The sequence below is a fragment of the Pongo pygmaeus genome, chromosome 4, assembly GCF_028885625.2.
Source record: "Pongo pygmaeus isolate AG05252 chromosome 4, NHGRI_mPonPyg2-v2.0_pri, whole genome shotgun sequence".
Taxonomy (NCBI): Eukaryota; Metazoa; Chordata; class Mammalia; order Primates; family Hominidae; genus Pongo; species Pongo pygmaeus.
In genome coordinates this window covers 102,836,062-102,857,706 of record NC_072377.2, presented here as the reverse complement: position 1 = coordinate 102,857,706, position 21,645 = coordinate 102,836,062, and the positions used below count along the sequence as shown (strand labels likewise).

The following is a 21,645-nucleotide window of genomic DNA, read 5'->3' as shown; positions in this document are numbered from 1 at the left end:
CTCTGTCTCCTGGGTTCAGGCAGTTTTCTGCCTCTGCCTCCTGAGTAGCTGGGATTATAGGCGCCTGCCACCACGCCCCACTATTTTTTGTATTTTTAGTAAAGATGGGATTTCACCGTGCTGGCCAGGCTGGTGGTCTTGAACTCCTGACCTTGTGATCCACCCACCTCGGCCTCCCAAAGTGCTGGGATTACAGGCATGAGCCACTGCACCTGGCTGACTTTTTTTAGTTTTAAATAAGTTATCTTGAGTGATGATTTACTTCAGGAATGGCTATATGGTTAAAGATCAGAATGGTGTATGAGTTACCTTTCAAAGATTACTTTTCTGTATGTAGTCATAAGATAATGTGTGGGCAAACATTAATGTGATGTTACCCCTTTTACTCTGCTTAAGTAGTTGCTTGTTTAAGATCTTGATGACTGATGGGTTATATATGGTACAGTTTTGTGTTTTAAAATGAGTATTACTTTATGATGAATGGAGAAAATGTTTAACCTTTTTTTTAAAATGGGAAATATTTAAAACTACAGAAATAGAAAAGTTGCACCAGTTGTGGTCCATGGACCAGCGATGTTGGCATCATTTGGGAGCTTGTTATAACTGTAGAACCTTGTGCCTCGCCCCAGACTTACTGAATCAGAATCTTCATTTTAACAAGATTCCCAAGTGATTCTTATGTATTAAGTTCATATACATTTATATGAAGCTATTCATCTGGAGTCATAGCATCTTGCCACTTTGTTATTGATGTTGTTATACCTGGTTTTCATTTTCTGGGAACCTCCAATTAACTGTGTCTTGAGCAGGACTAGCAGGAGGCTAGGTAAGTTTCGTTTCTCCGAAAGCAGTAACAATGGCAACCGATGATTGTTGAGCTCTTGCTGTGCCTTAACCTAGCATGATGCACATAGGGCATTGTGCATTACTTGAATTACCACAGTTCATCCTCACAAAACTTCTGTGATGTATACAGTGTTATAATTTCCACTTTCCAGATGGGGAAACAAGATTTATAGCCATTTTATTTATTTTTTTATTCTTTTTTAAAAAACTATTACCTAAACTCTATACTTTACTTGGATTTCATTGATTTTTCCATTAACTCCCTCTTTTCTGTTGTAGGATTAAATCCAGAGTGCCACATCGCATTTAGTTGTCACATCTCCCCAGTCTCCTTTCATCTGTGAGAGTTTCTAAGTCTTTCCTTAGTTTCATGATCTAAACCATCTTGTGAAATACTGGCCAGGTATTCTGTAGAATGTCTTTGAAATCCAAATTTGTCTGTGTGTGTTTTTTTTTTTTTTTTTTTTGAGATAGTGTCTTGCTCTGTTGCCCAGGCTGGAGTGCAATGGCGCGATCTCAGCTCACTGCAACCTCCGCCTCCTGGGTTCAAACGATTCTCCTGCCACAGCCTCCTGAGTGACTGGGACTACAGGTGTGCACCATCATGCCTGGTTAATTTTTATATTTTTAGTGGAGACAGGGTTTCTCTGTGTTGGTCAGGCTGATCTTGAACTCTTGACCTCAGGTAATCCACCCGCCTTGGCCTCCCAGAGTGTTGGGATTACAGGTGTGTGAGCCACCACACCTGGCCTTGTCTGTTGTTCTTAGGATAAACTAGGGTTATTGGTTTTTAGAAAGAATACCACAAAGATAAAGTGTGCTAGTCACGTCATATGGGAAACATGTTATCCTCATGACATTACTGGTGGTGTTAACCTCTGTGACTTGGTCAAGGTGGTATTTGCGAGTTTCTCTACTGTAAAGTTACTGTTTTTCCCTTTCCAGAATATATTCTTTGGAAGTAAGTCACTTTGTCTAGCCTACTTTCAAGAGGGTTGGGATAGGAATTAAATTCCATCTCCTGGTGGGGGGAGTATTTACATATATTAAATGGAATTTCTGTAAGGAAATTTATAAATCATTTATATATGTATGGATTTATGTATGTGCTTTGAGTTGTAATCCACTAAGCTGGATTACAACTTAGTGGATTACAACTTACTGGATTACAACTTACTGGATTACAAGCTTAGTGGATTACAACTCTATAAAATACATATTTGTATATATTTATGTATTTGTGTATAATAGGTACTTTTATATATCTAATGTATAATAGTTGACTTTTTTGTTACTTACATTGATCTAGCCTTGGCTCTTGGAAGCTTTTTTAGGTTGGCTCGTATGTTTCTTTTACACACTGCCTTACTTTTACCCTAGAATCAGCCACTCTCCAAGGAGCCTTGGTTCCATTTTTTTGGAGAATGGCATTAGAAACCAAGATTTGGGTACTAGGTGTGCTTGTTGATATTCAAGTGTCACTGCTTTTATTTCCTCTCAGTGAACAAAGTAGACAGAGCTAGGTAATATATGTAGATATACTATGTATACCTATGTATCTATAGTCATTTCTGTATCCTTACATCTGTATACATATTAACTCATACATAAACATGAGTTCATACCGATGGCTCCAACTCTAATCCTGTGCTATAGGGTTCATTCTAACCTTTCTTTCTTATTGCTTTGTAACTTCCTTACTCAACAATGAGAAACCTGGCTCTGACCGTCCACCATTTATGTACTTATATATTCACTCCTAATATACATGTAAAGCAGTTTTAGAATTTTTAGGATATACTTTATCAAGAGAAACTAATTTCGCAACTAAAATACGGTGTTTACGTACAGTACACTTTAGTATTTAGCCTTGAAGTTTCTAGTCAAAACACTGTTTTCTGATGTTGGTCAAGTTCATTTTTCCCTCACCCCTTTGAGTGTAATTATGTAATAAATTTGTAATAAAATTAGATTCATTTGTCACAATCTGCATTCCATCCTGTGATCATCATCATACTGGTTGATTTTTTAAATTTGTGTACATTTATGCTTATTCCATGATGCAGAGTTCTTTGGGTTTTGACAAGTGCATAGAATCATTTATTCTGTACTCCAGTAATGTACAGAACAATTCCTTCATCTTAAAAGGTCCCAGATTTACTGAACCAGAATTTCCATTTTAATAAGATTCCCAGGAGAATTGTATTCATGTTAAATTCATATGCATGTATATGAAGCTATTCACCTGTAGTCATTCAGCATCTTGCCATGTTTTAAAGTTATAAATTAACTTCAAGAAAGATTATTATAATCTAGGGGTGATAATGGAATAGCCAGTTTAAATATGCAATTAAGTATATTCAAATTTGTGGGGCCAAATGGGCATGCAAGTGAGGTAAAAAGAAAATGGAGGGTAAATTACTAGAGTCATTTAATGAGCTATTTGGAAAGTTTTCATGGCATGCTTTAACTTTTATAATTTTAATAATGATGAGAAATGTAGTTTGAAAAGAAAGAATATATATATATTTGAAAAGAAAGAATATATATCCACAAATATATATTCAGAAGGGTGTTGGAGAGGAATTTTTTTTTTTTTTTTTTTTAAGAGTCTTGCTGTGTTGCCAGGCTGGAGTGCTGTGGCGTGATCTTGGCTCACTGCATCCTCCAACAAGTGATTCTCCTGCCTCAGCCTCTCGAATAGCTGTGATTACAGGCACACGCCACCATGCCCAGCTAATTTTTGTATTTTTCGTACAGATGGGGTTTCACCATGTTGGCCAGGATAGTCTCGATCTCCTGACCTCGTGATCCGCCCACCTTGGCCTCCCAAAGTGCTGGGATTACAGGCGTGAGCTACTGCGCCCTGCTCAGGAAGATGTTTATGGAAGTCATAGTCCCCCATTAAAGAAGTATGCAAGTCTCCTAATAAGGAGAATGTATTTGACATCTAGCTTTGCAGTTCTTTATCTGAGGTTTATTCATTGTTAAAAGTTTTTGGCCAGGCGCGGTGGCTCACACCTGTAATCCCAGCACTTTTGGGAGGCTGAGTTGGGTGGATCACAAGGTCAGGAGATCGAGACCATCCTGGCTAATATGGTGAAACGCCATCTCTACTAAAAATACAAAAAAATTAGCTGGGCATGGTGGCGGGCACCTGTGGTCCCAGCTACTCGGGAGGCTGAGGTGGGAGAATCGCGTGAACCCAGGAGGCAGAGCTTGCAGTGAGCTGAGATTGCGCCATGGCACTCCAGCCTGGGCGACTGAGCGAGACTCCGTCTCGAAAAAAAAGTTTTTCTGTGACTTAGTTCCAGGTGAAGGAAGGAAAAAAGAGGAAGCATAGCAGAAAAAACACTGCCAGTGGGGACTGTATTCCCCATGTGAATGAGTTGGAACCACTAGTTTTAGGGAGAGATTCCAGGAATCTTGTACCAGAATCAACTTGTATATGTGACTGAGAAAATTAGTGTTTATGATTGAAAATATATTATGTATCACTACGGTATGAGGTGACTGTTGAGTCAGAAGTCAACTTTAAATGTTAAATTGCACTCAGAAGTTTCTTTGGTGTGGAGAGATTGAGATCTAAGTTATTGAGATTAAAATATGTAGAGACAAAGCTGGAGATCTGCAAAGTTCTATTCAGACAGTACTGACTTCTGGAATTCAGTGTCTACACTATCTCTCAGAACTGAGGCATAAGGCACAAGAATAGTGGGGTACTCTTTTCTTAATGAGAATGACTCCAAATAGCTATTTCTCAGTTCCACCGTTGTTGCTTTCAGAAATACAAGTGTTTGTTTTCAGATAGTTATTTAGATGATTGAGCAATTACTATGTGGTAAATATCATGGGATTCTAAAATTTGAGTTCCTTTAAAGCTTATAATCAAGAAAGAGATAAAAGTCTTCAAAAATACATGTATATGTCAGGTGGATACTGTAAATGCAGAGAGATACCAAAATCTGTGGCCGATCAAATGTAGGAGTGAAGTTTGATCATAAGGACAAGTATCAAGCCCAATATTAATTAAGAAGTTTGTTTTTTTTTGTTTGTTTGTTTCTTTGTTTTTGGAGGGATGGGCTTAAAACCATGATAATCTTAAATTTCACGTATGTTAAAAATGTCCTGGTGATGTGACTTTGGTGGGAAGGCATTTAGACAGGCTTAGGCAAAAAGCAGAGTGATTTAATTTTTATACCAAGGAAAAGTATGTTAGTAAAAGATAATGAGTCCTAGGATCAAAAGTTATGTCAAGGCATGGGGCCACTGGAAAAGAGTGAAGTAACAGTCTAAATTCCTCCAAGCCTAAAACAAAGAGTCTTTTTGTTTTTATGCTTGAGATTGATTATTATTACTTCTGTAATACTGTTTTCACAGTTCTAAATGATTCAGTCCTCAGTTACATTAGTAAAAGGCAGAGGTTGGATATGAAAGGAAAATTTATAATAAAAGAATCAGAATTAGTTGTATATGGGGTACCAGAATTCCTAATCATCTTTTATCTGTTCCAGTTTTAGAATGTATTTTATAGTGAAGGATTAACCCAGTGTCCATCCTAGCATCTGATACATACTACATTGTTTATTTCACTTTTTTTAACCAAATGACTCACAATAAAAGAAGTTTTTTCTTAGGTGCAGTACACACCCATAGGTATATGCAGACAGATGAAATGCCACATAACAAATAATTTTGTTTAAAATTATATATTGCTGGTAACCTCTTTTTTATGGCAGTATTCATTAAAGTAATTTAAAAGCATATAAATATTTTAAAACCTTTTTTTTTTTTTTTTTTGAGACGGAGTTTCACTCTTGTTGCCCAGGCTGGAGTGCAATGGTGCAATCTCGGCTCACCCCAACCTCTGCCTCCCGGGTTCAAGCGATTCTCTTGCCTCAGCCTCCCGAGTAGCTGGGACTACAGGTGTGCACTACCACACCTGGCTAATTTTGTATTTTTAGTAGAAACAGGATTTCTCCATGGTGGTCAGGCTGGTCTCGATCTCCCGACCTCAGGTGGGCCGCCTGCCTTGGCCTCCCAAAGTGCTGGGATTACAGGCGTGGGCCACCACGTCCTGCCAAAACCTTTTTTAAAAAGCAAACTAAATATCAATAATCTCTTTAAAATTGAACTTTTATTTATTTATTTTTTGAGATGGAGTTTTGCTCTTGTTGCCTAGGCTGGAGTGCAGTGGCACAGTCTTGGGTCACTGGAACTTCCACCTCCTGGGTTCAAGCGATTCTTGTGCCTCAGCCTCCCAAGTAGCTGGGATTACAGGCATGTGCCACCACGCCTGGCTAATTTTTTGTATTTAGTTAAGACGGGGTTTCACCATGTTGATCGGACTGCTCTTGAACTCCTGACCTCAGGTGATCGACCCACCTCAGCCTCCTAAAGTGCTGGGATTTTGGGTGTGAGCCACTGCACCCAGCCAAAATTGAACTTTTAAATGTAGGCATTATTTGTGTTAACTTAAATATTATTATTAATAATTTGAAGTTTATATTTAAAGTAGTGACAGTGGTAAAATGAGCCCCATGTACACACCGTATAGCTTCAACATATTTCATTTCATAGCCAATCTAATTTAATCTCTTAACTCCTGTTACCCTCTCCCACCTCACTTGATTTTTTGGAAACATAATTTCTCTGTGTGTTAGACTTCTGCCTGAAAAAAGTCATTAAGGTTTGCCTTGTTGTAACTATAAATTAGAGAATTAGAGATTTTCATTCATGTCATTGATACTATAATAAATTTTAGATGTATGTTAGGAAACTATTTGTCAGTGACTTTTCAATGTATATATCCATAGCCCTTATTTCTCATCTGATCATTCTTTGCTTACTAGAAAATATTTACTTTTGAGTTTACCCTGGGTTCAACACAACTAAGTAATCATCTTTGAAATTAGTCATGTTAAAAGTTACTCTTCCTAGTATCTCTCCACTTTTAGCAGTTTTAAATTTCTTCAGTTAGAAACTTTAAGGAGAGAATCATATTGTACTTTAAGCAGAGTTTATAATACAGTTTTGTCTTGGATTGGTAGTTTAGAATGCTGAAAGGAACTGTTGTTTTGCTGGTCAGTGCTTAACAAAACAGTGGAACTACCTGGTTTTCAGAGTTGTACAAATGAGAAGATGTTTTCCAGGTTTTCTGAAACTTTTTATAGTTTTTATTTGTACTATTTCATCAAACTTTTTATTTGTGTTTATGTGTGTGTATACTTCATCATGATGTAAAATGTATTATATAGGTCATGGTCCAAAAAGTTTGAAAGCCATTGCTTGACTTTGGCCACTAATTGTTTTTTTTTTGTTGTTGTTAATGCTTAGCATTTAGTCATTACCTACTACTTTCCAGATTCTTTCTACAGTCATGCTAAAGTGGACAGTGGTCTATAAAATAACTAAAATAAAGGTCCTGACTTAAAGACCTAGTTAGGAGAGAGATATATGTATAAAAATAATTGTAATATTGTGAAGGAATTATTAGTAACATGAGCAAAGTATTGTGGGAACATGAGCTAGAGCAATGATCTGTGCCTGGGGAAACCAGGGAATGGCTACCTAAAGGACATAGTTTTTTGAATAGTCTTATTTTTGAATAGTCTTGAAGAGTGAAAAGTTTTATTGATTGCTTTGGAGAGAAAGCATTCTCCAGACAGAGGGAAAAGTATGGAGAAAGATAACCGTTGCTGAATTCTGAAATCACTCCCTATAAAACCATGCATGTAATTGCATTTCCCCCATTTCCAGTTCCTCAATCAGGAATCGGACCAGTTGTATTTTGTCTTTTTACTTTCACATAAGGTATTTTTTTTCCTATGGCATTTTGTTCCCAATAGAAACTCTAGCTCAATACTGATTAGTTGAGGAGATGAGCAGGTGAGTTAAAATTGTGTATGTATAAAACCTGTTCTTTCCAAAATGTTTTATTTCACAAATGTTAGTACAGTGTGTTAGCTAGAGAAACAGGGTACTATATTAGAGAACTAAAAACACAGGGGATTAAATATAACTACTTCTCTTTCACTCCTAGGTAAGGGAGTTCAAACCTTTGGACAGCCTTACTCTTCTTGATGTATGGCTTCCAATACTAGTGGTTGTCCTTTTCAGCTAGCAGGGAGAAGATGCAAAGGGGGAGGATTTAAGGCAAGCCACTTCATTTTTAAGGCTGTGATGTAGAAATCACACATCACCATCACTTCTAGTTGTATCTCATTGGCCAGAACCTACTCACATGACTACACTGAGCTGTAGAAGATACTGAGAAAGGTAATCTTTAGCTGGGTGGGCATGTGTCAACCTAAACTGGGGGGATGGTTGTTAATACTAGAGGACAAACAAAATAGATACTGGGTGGATAGGGAGGGGCACATTTTCTGCCACAAACATTAAGGAATTTTTTTTTTTAAAAACTACTCTCATCCTAAGAAATTAGTGGCTTTTATTTTTCTGAACTTCCTTTCAGTTCTCCATATATATTTGTAATTTGTACACTTGTTATTACAGTGTTGGCATTTGTTTACACAGCCATCTCTGAGCTTGAATGTATTTGTATTATGAAAATAAAAGGATTAAATAAGAACCTAATATCTGGCACATAGCACCAACTAATAACATCTTTTCCTTTTTTTATTAAATAATTAAATAATTAGTTCTATATGGCAGAAACCTGAGGCTCATCTAACCAGTGTACAGATATAAATACAACTAGAAGGAGAAGAAAGGGCTAGAGAGCTAGAGGAAAATAATTTATGGTTGAACTTCAGAACATCAAGTTAGTCCCAAATTTACCCTATAAGTGTGTGTCCAAAAATTCTTTCAAGAATTCCCTTAAAGAAGGCCACCTCCCCTTTTTTTAAGAGTTAGAGTCTGGCTCTTGTCCAGGCTATAGTGCAGTGGCACAGTTGATAGCTCATTGCAGCCTCGAACCCCTGGGTTTAAGCGATCCTCCTCCCTCAGCCTCCTGAGTAGCTAGGACTGAAGGCATATGCCACCTCGCCCAGCTAAGTTTGTATTTTTTTTTTTGTGGAGATGGGATCTCATTATGTTGTCCAGGCTGATCTCGAACCCCCTGCCTCAAAGTGATCTTCCCGCCTCAGCTTTCCAAAGTGTTGGGATTACAGGTGTGAGCCACCATGCCTAGCAAGAAGCTCTTTCGAATGACATTGACACTTAAGCAGTAGCTATAGGTGGAAGGGAACAAGAGGCATAGGATGAGAATTTAGTGCACTATGCTGTATTCTTTAGTAAATAAAATACTTTGATGTGTTTATTTATAGCTGTCTTTGTCAAGCACACAATCCTCCATTATAATTCTGTGGAAAATTAGTTTACCTTCTATCAGGGTTTCCCCAGCACCCCCAACTGGAATCTAATTCATCTAATCACTATTAACAGGTTAAAAAAATAAAGGAAAGAAAAAGTAGGGAAATTATATATACAAGAAAGAAAACCTTTATGTGCTAAGGACAGAAGTAAACAAATGTATATGTTATTTAATAGAAAATAAATAACAGATCTAAGGCTTTGGTGTAGGCTGTCTAATTTACATATAATGTTTAAATACACATAAACAGTCTCTTCTGTAGTGCTACTAGTACTTGCTGAGGTGACTTTTGTATACATTTGACTTTGCTTTCTTTATTTTATTTTATTTTATTTTTTTGAGACAGAGTCTTGCCTTGTCGCTCAGGATGGAGTACCATGGCTCAATCTTGCTCACTGCAACCTCTGCCTCCTGGGTTCTAATGATTCCCGTGCCTCAGCCTCCTAAGTAGCTGGGAACACAAGCATGTGCCACCACACCTGGCTAATTTTTGTACTTTTAGTAGAGATGGGGTCTCACCATGTTGGGCAGGCTCGTCTTGAACTCCTGGCCTCAAATGATCCACCTGCTTCATCCTCCCACAAAGTGCTGGGTTATAGGTGTGAGCCACTGTGCCCAGTTTGACATTTGCCTTCTTTAATGTTCATTTTTATCTTTTCAGATTTTTTTTTAAAATTTTATTATTTTATTTCTATTGGCCTAGTTTGGCCAATTTATTGACACATTATACATTAGATAATTGTATTTTCATTTTTCATACATTGGATGTTTACTTGCCTGTTTTGTTCACTTTACTTCTGTGGCTTTTACGTTTTTGCATCATTGTACATTTTCACTACCTGCAAAGAAGATTTCACAATCTTGGATGTTAATAAAGAAAACTTGTGATATAGCAGGTTGTAGAAATCACACCTCTTACACTTCAGTATATATTTTTTTCTCTTTTTTTTTCTTTTAGACCATTCTCTATAACAGTATGTATTTTAGAATAAAAAGTATTCTTTTACTCAAGGCCTGTATTGTTTATTAAGTTCAGGAAAATTTACACTGATTTAAGAGTACTTAAATTATCAGTCTGTATTCCAGTTTGGTCAATCATCTTTCCGTACAGAGATTACATATTGCATTTGACTGTCGTATCTCTTTAATCTCCTTCATTCTGGATAGTTCCTCTTTCTTTGTCTTTCATGACATTGGCATTTTGAAAGACTATAAGCTAGTTATTTTATAGAATATATTTCTCAATTTGGGTTTTTCTGGTATTCACTTATCATTAGATCCAAGTTATGCTTTCTTTACTCTGCGTACCTGACTGGAGAACTGTGTACGTAATGATATATCTTCTAAAGTGTTTCACAGCTGGAGCTCACATTGTTTGTCTGCCCCTATTAGTGTTGCTACATTCAATCACCAGGACATGGTGTCCGGTTTCTCCACTGTGATTTCTAATTCATCTGTTACAGCTAAGAAGCAATTTGTGAGAAGACACTTTGAGTTTATGTAAATTATCCTACTCAGCAAACTTCCCCTAGATTTAGTATCCATTGATGATTGTTTGCCCAAACCAGCATTTTCTGTGATGATTGCATAATTATGGTTTTCTAAGACTAATACCCTTACCAGTTGACATTCAGAGCTCTATCAGAGCCCTCCTCTGTGTGTCTGTTTTTGTCATCAGCACAGACTCAAGGGTTCCTGTTTTATTTACTGAGCGGTGATCCTTAACTGTCTTTATTTTTATGCTCAAATCAGATTTGGTCAATGGAAGCCCTTTCAAGTTGGCTCTCATGTCCTTTTGTTTTTCCTCTGTCCTTTTTTTTTTTTTTTTTTTTTTTTCATTTTAGCACAGGAAGGTTGTTAGACTCATCTTGTATCTTCCCTATTGCAGCCTTAGAGCCTGCCATTTCTCAAAGGAGCTGTAGTTTATTTAAGTGTGGAGTAGGTATTTAGAAGTCAGGATCTAGGTGCTAGGTGATTGTAAATTTAAAACTTCAGAGAGGATGAGTTTACATTGGTTGATAAATAGCACATCAAAATACACAGTGTCATAAATAAGATATCTGCAGAGGGCCTTTTTTTTTGTATCACTATTTGTAGAATCAAAGAACTGAAAACAACATGTACATCCTTGAGGCACATGAAACTATGGTGCATCTACAAAATGGAGTATATGCAGTTTCACAAAGAATAATATGTCTACTACTGCAGAATGATCTCCAGGATATGTGTATATAATCTGCTACCGTTTATTTAAGAGTATAAAATATGTTAATGATTATTTATGAAAGGGGAATATAAACATTCTTATTCATAATTTGCTTATGTTAAAAAAGGGGAAAATAAAAAATTTTTGAATGGTTACTATAGGGGAAGAGAGGACATAGTGTAGAGGAGTCAAGAATGGAAGCTGAACTTTGGACCATAACTTGTTCTGTAGCTCTGAAGTTGGATCCAAGAAAATAAAGCAACATAAAATCAAAATTAGTGAGAAAGCAGTCTCTATTTAAAAAACCAAATGGTCCTAACTGTGCCAAATTGGTGGTCACACAGAGATAAATTATTTTACCTGACTTTATAGCAGTTATTTGACTGTAGAAGTGAGTATTCCTGAAAACAAAAAGAATTGTATAGTCAACTTTAATAATCATATTGTTTATGATAATGGTATTATTTTGAAACTATTAAAAATGAAATAAAGCAAATAGTGCCATTTGCAACCAACTCAGCCCGAATGATGACATGAACATACAATGGAAGTAAAAAGCTTGCAGTTTTGAATTTGAATTACATGAATTCTTAATGGAGTTTCTCTAAAAATACACACATCCTAGCTCATTCCATTGAAACATCCTAAATAAGGCAACCAGTCCAGTAGTAATAGGTTCACCTAGTACTTAGATTGCAACTTAGTTTCTAATTTATTATAAATAGAAGGGCTTTTTGATAAAATGGCTGGGTTATAGCCTCAGGCAAGAAACACACAAGATGAGCCTGGTACATCCTGTCATACTAGAAAGGCAGGTAGGTTATCGAAGACTACTTAAGGTCTTGTCAGAAGGACTTCAGAGCTAATAAAGGGTTTCCTATTGGCAAAAGATGGGAGAGTTTGGAAATCAACAAGGGTGCTGACAGTGGATTAAAATTTATAAAATAAGTTGAAATCCATGAGTTCATAATGGGACTTAAAAAATTATTGGTCTACTTTGAAGGATGCTGGCGATTTAACTCATTTTGAAAACTGGTAAAGAAGGAAAAGAAATAAAACCCCTTTTCTTCATGAACTATATACCTCAGAGTTAACAAATATGATGCGGGAAAGTTTCTCTTTATAGAAGTGTAATGAAGAAAAGATGTTTTGGGTAATGGATGAATGATGTCACCATTTTACTGCCTCTGATTAATGGGGGAAGACATACGATAATCAATGGCTGCTAAAAATACTAGGTATGAAGTGATGGGGAGCTTTATAATGGATGGATAAGGCTGGCAGTACCTAAATCCACAGATTTATACTAAATCTCACACAAAAGAAAACAACAAAACATTAAATGCCATCTGGTAGAAGTCCACAACACCACGTATAAACTATTCTTGTCAAGAAGAACTGAATTTGAATCTGATCAAGCCTCTAGATATAATAGCCAGTTTATAAGAAATACAAGGGATAGAAAAATATGTTAAATGATAACACAAGGGTGCATTTAGCAAAATCTGGAAAGCAGAAGAGTGGAAGAAACAATTATGAGACTAAAGGGGGATAGCCTGATTGGACATTTAATATTCAGTGTACTTAATTTAATGTTTAATAATAAATATCTTTAATATTAACGAGATGATCTTTTAAGAGATATTGGTATTGCAAATGTTTACAAATAGTTTCTTAGTTGAATCAAGATTAGTATGAGTTGCTAATTGTGGAGCTGGGTGATTCATGATAATTCATATTGCTCTATAGTTTATATTTGAAATTGTATATAAAAATAAACTTGAAAAGACACTAATTTGAATTACTATTTTATCTTTTAAATGTGGTATTTCTCCTTAATTTACCCTAAGAAAACACTATAATTTTATCACAGTACCTATTAATGGTGGTTTTTCTTTCGTGAATTGAGGAAAAGAATTCAATGGGTTTATTTATTTATTTATTTATTCCGTGGGTGTATTACCTGAATGAAGAATTCAGTGTTTTTAGCAATCCACCTACCACTTTAATACTGTTGTGCTGGTGAGATTTAATACACTTTAAGGATAATTCAAATGTTGTACAGATATTTCAGTTTTATAAAAGATTAGTAATACTGGTTATTACCTAAAATAAAATATTAATTGGAGATCAGAGATTTAATAGCCAAATTTGTGAGTTTTACATAAAATATGTAAAACTGTGTCCCCTATATCTCTTTGATTTACTTATTTAGTTATTCATCTATCCGTGAAACATTGTACTCTTCATTTAATGCTTGACATAAGAACAGCAAAAAGCAATCCGAGCGCTCAAGGAACATAAGGTCTTAGGTAGGGTACCTGAAAACAAAAACACTACAGTGATTATTACATCGTTTGCTCATAACTAAGATAGAGGTATATATTCCAGAAGTTTTGGGAGTGCTGAGGAAGTATACCTGATTTAACATTGGGTTGGGATAGAGTTGGCAGAGATTTGCTGGAGGAGTAGCTGTGAGGTGGGACTCAAAAAATTACATAATAAAAAGAAAAGAGAAGGAATGGTACAAAGGCAGGAAGTGGAAAGAGTAAGTGGCTTTCAGAGAATTACATGTAGCTTGCCATAGCTTGAACTTAGGAATTTAAGTGAGCAACTAGTTGAAAATAGATTGGAGAATTAAGAGCGAGATCATGAAAGGTCTCATAGATGTTTGTTGAACTTTGTTATGGAACAGAAGACTTAAAAAAGAAAGGCCACGATCAGCTTTTTATTTTAGAAAGAGCATTTGCAGCAGTAGGTGGAAATAAAATTACTTTATTAGGGAGAGGTTTTTCACCTATTTTAGCTCAAAGTTTTAAATATAATTTTTTTTCTGGCCCCATGTATATTTTTCTTTCATTTTTAAAAATCTCTTTTTAAAAAAATCATGTAAAACATTTACGTAATTCCAAAACTGAAGACTCATTTCAATTGCTGTTCCTTCTACTCTTCCCTCCCTCTCTCTTTAGGTGATCATTTTCGAATTAGTTGGGTTTTTCTGCCATTGTTGCTTTTCAAAAAATACAAGCAAATATATATAAATATTTTTCTTTCTTATGCAAAAGAAGCATTCTATAAACATTTTGTATCTTCTTTTCACTTAAACTGTATCTTAGATCATTCTATAGCAGTAAATAAGATATTCCTTACTCTTTTTGCATTTTTTTTTTTTTTTTTGAGATGGAGTTTTGCTCTTGTTGCCCAGGCTGGAGTGCAATGGCGTGATCTTGGCTCACCGCAACCTCTGCCTCCAGGGTTCAAGTGATTCTCCTGCCTCAGCCTCCCAAGTAGCTGGGATCACAGGCATGTGCCACCATGCCCGGCCAGTTTTGTATTTTTAGTAGAGATGAGGTTTCTCCATGTTGGTCAGACTGGTCTCGGACTCCCAACCTCAGGTGATCTGCCCCCCTCTGCCTTCCAAAGTGCTGGGATTACAGGCATGAGCCACCACTCCCTGCTCTTTTTGCATATTCTTTATCCTACTAAAGAACAACTCAATAAAATAAATACTTTATTCAGTATTTCTAATACCCAAGGTAAAGACATTCTAACAATAAACCTGTGCAACTAGAGTAGCCTATCCTCGGGCTGTTGCTTTTATCTCCAGCCAGTACTGCTGCCTAAAGAATATGAAAGGAAAGATTTCTGTATTCATTTAAGAATTTTGATTTGTTAACAAGCAGTTTTTACTAGCTATGCATCTGGAATGACTAATGACTAATAAGAATTACAGGCCCACAATAGCCCCCACAATTCAATCATTCATCTGTCTACTGTTCACATATTTATTGAGCACCCATCTGTGTGAGGCACTCTGCTAGGTACTCTGGAAAAAAATTGAGTTTCATAAATATCCATTGTGTCATAGATACAAATTTAAGACGACATGAGGTCTACTTGTTAACCTTACTGTGTATGATCTCTACTTTCAAGATCTTCAGAGGAGATACTTTATTGCTACTAGCAGAATAATTTAATAGAACTCACATTCCTCAAAAGAAAGAGATACTCTTTTATTTCTTTGCTGAAGAATTCATTTAACAGCACTTTCTTCTATGTGTTTTCTGACTACTGTACCAAACTTAGTTGTATCTTTAGTGCTCCCCATACATGGGAATCAGTTGTCTTAAACATAGCAAAGAATGATATTTATTCATTTATATGACTCTCTCAAGGTTAAATAGTTCTTTTAATGGTAAAGACTTCATCTCATCTCAGTCTGTCCCCAGTGCACATGATAATTCTCAATAAAGATTATTGAGTAAATGAAATATTTTGCTTACCTATTGTGTTAAGGGAAAAATAAAGTTGTATGTCAGGAAAAAAAATCTTCTAATATCCTTGCTAAAATTTCTCGCAAGTGATGCAAGTAAAATATGGCTACAAAAATTAAAATTTAATATGCTGTTTTTGCACCTCAAAACTATGTGACCAGAGAGGAGACATGATGGCAAAAATGATCTTCATAGCATACGCCTTTAAGAAGCAAATTTTAATTTACTGTTTCTATGAATACAACATTTATTCCATTAGATTGAAAAACACAACAATGCTTATTCATACTTTAAGCATTTATATATCTCACCTGTAGAATCAAAATTCTTCCAGCAAACTTTTATTTCTCTGTTCTCGTGCAGAAATTATTAAATTCTTGCTCTGGAAAAAGAGAATTAGTGTGTTGTCTTAGAGTAATACCTCCATCTGGTGGCATTTTAGAAAATTACAGAAAAGGACAGGAAGCTTGTATTTTCTTGTATATCTGTAAACTATATTACCTGTGGTTTCTCATAAAGCCAAATGAAATTACATCAAAAGTGGAGTCAACCATATGTACCAGAAATTTAATGCCCTAGTTTTCAACATATAAACAAATGACCTTGGGGATAATTGTATAATCAACTGTTTAGTCCAGACCGTTTCTGGTCTATCTTGGACTAAAAATTAGAAATGGAAAAAAGGATAGTTTATGAAATGTTAATTGCTTTTTTAATGTGTGTGTATACACGTTAGGAAATATGAGAATTTGCTATTTCAGATTTATTGCTACAGATCCACGAAGAACTTATTAATAAGTGATTTTCTCAGACAAGCAGTGTTACGGATTTTTTAAAATAAATTATATTTTATCATAGCTCAGTTATAATAAATTATGTTCTCCTGGAGTGATAGAGATGGAAACTTGAAAACAAGCAGAAACTACAAATAAATTTCTGCGTGTTACTGTAAGAATTTTTTTTTTTAGCACATTTAATCTTTTCTTCACACATTTCTTACTTTATTATTGCTAGAGCTTTATAAAGGTAGGTACCATGCCTTCAACTTCTTGACTTCTTAAAGTTTCTAACCCAGGATTTTGTACTTAGTAGATTTTGCATATTGTCTTAGAAGAAGATTACAATCTTATTGCTTATGTTTTAGCCATAAAAATCTATAAAATATGTCATAAATCTATCAAGTATGTAATAATCTATCACGTATAAATAAATTATCAACTATGGCGGTTGTTACTATAGATTAAATCAATTCCTTTTTCTTTTTTTTGGCCAAAGATAGTTGAAATATTAAGTATGAAGTAAAATTTAATGATTTGGGGCTTTCTGCTGACGTCTAAGAAAAATTAAATTCCTAATGAATTTTGTTTGAAATTGTTTATTTTCAAATTATAGCCAGTCGGATGATGATTCTGGGTCAGCTTCAGGCTCTGGATCTGGTTCGAGTTCTGGAAGCAGTAGTGATGGAAGCAGTAGCCAGTCAGGTAGCAGTGACTCTGACTCCGGATCTGAATCAGGCAGTCAGTCAGAGTCTGAGTCAGACACTTCCCGAGAAAACAAAGTTCAAGCAAAACCACCGAAAGTTGATGGAGCTGAGGTAATCAATAAAATACCCAATGAAAGGTAGATTGTTTGTATTACTTTGGGAAAATTTAGAGGATTGGTTTATACCATTCTTAATCTAGCTTTTAGAGAAGACAACATTTTAAATTAAAATTTACTTTTAGTGATTCTCACATTCATGGTGGTACACCTGTGGACTAATTGGCTTGGAATAGATGCATTTTCGAACTAGAAAACACAAAGTGTAAATTACACACAGGCAAATAAAACGTTTTCTGCCTCTTAGGCAGAAATTGAGTTTCATAACTATCCATTGTGTCACAGATACAAATTTAAGACATTGTGAGGTCTACTTGTTAACCTTATACCGTGTATAATCTCTACTTTCAAGAGCTTTAAAGAAGATACTTTATTGCTACTAGCAGAATAATTTAATGGAACTCAGATTCCTTAAAGATAATGATAGAGTAGGGTAAGGGGCTATTCTGTTTGAAAAAAACTACAAGAGGTACAAAAACTTGTCTATACTTCGTGGTAGTATACAGTGTTACTCAGAGTACCAGTCTGTGATGAGATAAGATGCTTGAGGGCCAGAATATAAATCGACACACAGCTTCCTTCATAGAGAAAAATGTTGCTACCGTCCCCCTCCGCCACAAATCTGAGCTAAAACAATGTGCCTAGTGACATCGTTGATGTATATTCTGACTCAGCCTCTTCACCTCACACTGATAAAATAGGTAACCACACTATGAGTAGCATTAATACAAATAATGCTCTTAACATCAAGAGGATATTGATTAATATTGTCTGTGGAACTCAACACACCATTTTTTTTATACATAACTAAAGCTCAGTATTTTAATTATATTGCAATGATAATTGTGTTACATATAGGTAAGGAATATAGTCTTTATTACTTTGAGGCAGTAAAGATGGTGGTACAGTTTTTCAATAAATTAACCTTTTTTTGCAGTTTTCTTAATACTTCTTCATTCACTGGTTTATATTTCTATTATAGTTTTGGAAATCTAGTCCTAGTATTCTGGCCGTTCAGAGATCTGCAATCCTCAAGAAGCAGCAACAGCAGCAGCAACAACAACAACATCAAGCCTCATCTAATAGCGGATCAGAAGAGGTGCATTTTCATCATGAGCTATTATTTTAAAAGTGGACACGCTGCTGAATCACTTAACTAGTATTTGTGAAATTATTAAAAATAAGTGCTTTGAAAGAATAAGTAGGATATACTTTAAGTGTATATATCAAGAATCTTGAAATACAGATTTTGCATTATCCAGTAATTCCAATTTTAGGGATTAATCCAAAATAAGCAGTGGGACGTTTGTGTGCATTTGCTCATCACAGCAAAATTAGAAATAAACTAAATGTGAACTCTGTGGGAAGTAATTAAATGTGATATGCACCTACACGCATATACATGTATGAATGAAGGAATATTATACCATTAAATCATATTTGTACGAAATAACAACAAATCTCAACATAATATTTTTGAAAGAGTAGATGGCCACTATAAACAATGTAGTTTCTGTGTGTGTGCAAGCATGCATACGTGTATGTTTGCACAAAAACATTCAGGAAAAATTATAACAAAAAGTAATGGTGAAGAAAAAAATTCAAAATTTGGCATGTTGGCACCTAGGATTTCTTGTTTTGGCTATACTAGGCAACAATAATGGTCTCCAGTGAGGGTAGATTTTAAGGTTTTATACAAAGTGCTGACATTTTGCTATTTACTTAATTTCACTGGCTATATTAATTTGCAATAAAAATGTTACTACTTTCAGCTAGTTAACATAAATAAAACTACATTGAAAAAAGGCTTCACAAGTGCTGTTATTCGTAAAGTGAATGTTAAATAGTATAGCAAATAAAAATTTGATATGGTTAAATTCTAATCATTAGTGGATGATACTGACTTTATTTCTTTTCTACAGGATTCCTCTAGCAGTGAAGATTCCGATGACTCATCAAGTGAGGTCAAAAGGAAAAAGCATAAAGAGTACGTCATTTTGTTCAATTGACTACTTCATTTTAGAAAAATCCTGATTATTTCGTATTTCTTTCTTTATGAAAATTGTTGCCAAAAGGAGACTCTTTTGCTAAATTCTTAGTTCATGGCATTTTATAAAGTTAATTTACACCATTACACAATTTAAAGATAAATCTTTAACATTTATCTTTCTGTGACCACCTGAGGGTATTATGCCATTTCTTTATCTCCTATAACTCCACCTATATATTTTTAAACTTTAATGATCTCCTTAGTTGTAATATCAGAAAATCTTAATAACTTGGGAATATAGGAGTATAGGGATGACAGGATGACTGATTTTGGATGATTCTTATAATTATGTTAATAGCTATCCTTACTATTCAGCTGCATGTGAAATTTACTTCATACCGTAGAACTCATTTTAGAAACTCACTGTAATTTCCTAAAGATCTTGACCCAGAAAGTATTAAGAATACTTCATATTCTCAATACATGTTTATTTTAATGGTTTGGAAACATTATTCCATTTTCTTGTCTTTTATTTTCCTATTTGCCTTTGATATTCTGCATATTAGATTAGTTACTTATTTTTCCCAAAAGATTCATGCATTTTTAATGTGAAGATTTGTAACTTTTATTAGTCTGTTCTATCTTTTATTCTGAAAATTCAATCGTTTATCTTTGGATTTTTTTTCCTTTCTCTTTCTATAAATCTCTCTGGTTCTCCTATTAGTAGATGTATATTGGATCATCCAGTTTTTTTTTCCATTATAAAAATATACAACGGAGACTTTTTTTCGGTGTGCAAGCCCTGAAAAGATCTCAAAGTAAAAAATTTGCTTCTACTATGTTATCATAAGCAGATTTTATCATATATGTTTGTTTATGTAGCCTTCATCATAGTTACAATTGGTGCAAAAGATACAGAGCAATGAAGCAGAAGCATAGCTGAAATAGGATATAGTGTATTTGTAAGAATTCAATATGTGCCTTTCATTTGAACTTCTTATGATAGCAAAATATTATCCATTATTTTTCTCTACATGTTGATTGGAATGAAATAGACTTAATAGACTAAAAATAATAATACAGGTAAGATACTCAGATTAAATATTTGAGATGGTACTACTGGTGCTCTTTTTTTTTTTTTAATTTTTCTATGTTTCTTAACGTGCACTATTTAAAAAATCGTTTAAAAAGGTGTTTTTCAAAATCACAACCTCTTGAGAATTAAAATGGCATGGATTAGTATCTCTTTTTTGAGAGGGCAAGTAGAATAATTCTACGAGATTTTCATCTATAATGAAAATTAAAATATCATTTATTTGCTGTTCACTGACGTATAACTGATTAGCAAAACTAGAGTTGTGAGAGAAGTCTATGAAGAATATTTTCCAGAGTGTTTTTATTTTATAAATATTTCATTTTTAGCATGAGTAAAAGCAACAGTATTTTTCATAATGAATATAGTTTGGTTGATTTGATCATCTTTGTATTAGGGATAAAACTTGCCATATAACTACAAATAAAAATACTTTATAAATTTTGTCTACAGTGAAGATTGGCAAATGTCTGGGTCAGGATCTCCATCTCAGTCTGGTTCAGATTCAGAATCTGAAGAAGAGAGAGATAAAAGCAGTTGTGATGAAACAGAATCTGATTATGAGCCAAAAAACAAAGTCAAAAGCAGAAAACCTCAAAATAGGTATGGTCTCAGTTTGGTGCTGAAAATTGATTGTGGAAAGTATTCATTCTTTTTGTATATAGTTTCTCAAATCTTGTTTTTTTTTCTCCTTGCCCTTTCCTAGATCTAAGTCAAAAAATGGAAAGAAGATTCTTGGACAAAAAAAGAGACAGATTGATTCATCTGAGGAGGAAGATGATGAAGAAGATTATGATAATGATAAAAGAAGTTCTCGTCGCCAAGCAACTGTTAATGTTAGCTATAAGGAGGATGAAGAAATGAAAACAGATTCTGATGACCTACTGGAAGTCTGTGGAGAGGATGTTCCTCAACCTGAGGAAGAGGAATTTGAAACCATAGAAAGATTTATGGATTGTCGGATTGGGAGAAAAGGAGGTAGTTTTTAAAAAACCATTTACTGTTTGGTTATTTAAATAATATTTACAGGAGTAGAGGGCTGGGCACAGTGGGTGGCCCCTGTAATCCCAGTACTTTGGGAGGCCAAGGCGGATGGATCACCTGAGGTCAGGAGTTCTAGACCAGCCTGGCCAACGTGGCAAAACCCCGTCTCTACTAAAAATAAAAAAGATTAGCTAGGTGAGGTGGTGCGCGCCTGTAGTCCCAGCTACTTGGGAAGCCGAGGCAAGGGAATTGCTTGAACCCACGAGGCTGAGGTTGCAGTGAGCTGAGATTGCACCACTGCACTCCAGCCTGGGTGAC

At 35.0% G+C, this 21,645-nt stretch overlaps 1 protein-coding gene across 3 annotated transcripts in view; it reads left to right on the top strand.

Moving 5' to 3' along the window:
- The window catches only part of CHD1 (chromodomain helicase DNA binding protein 1), a 73,977-nt gene that overhangs the window by 6,990 nt on the left and 45,342 nt on the right, over positions 1 to 21,645 (top strand). For all 3 annotated transcript variants that reach the window (XM_063665053.1, XM_054489774.2, XM_054489773.2), the window contains exons 3-7: positions 17,054 to 17,255; positions 18,243 to 18,359; positions 19,183 to 19,247; positions 20,797 to 20,946; positions 21,050 to 21,321. In XM_063665053.1, coding sequence (XP_063521123.1) covers positions 17,054 to 17,255; positions 18,243 to 18,359; positions 19,183 to 19,247; positions 20,797 to 20,946; positions 21,050 to 21,321 — 806 coding nt within the window. The remainder of the gene's footprint in view (positions 1 to 17,053; positions 17,256 to 18,242; positions 18,360 to 19,182; positions 19,248 to 20,796; positions 20,947 to 21,049; positions 21,322 to 21,645) is intronic.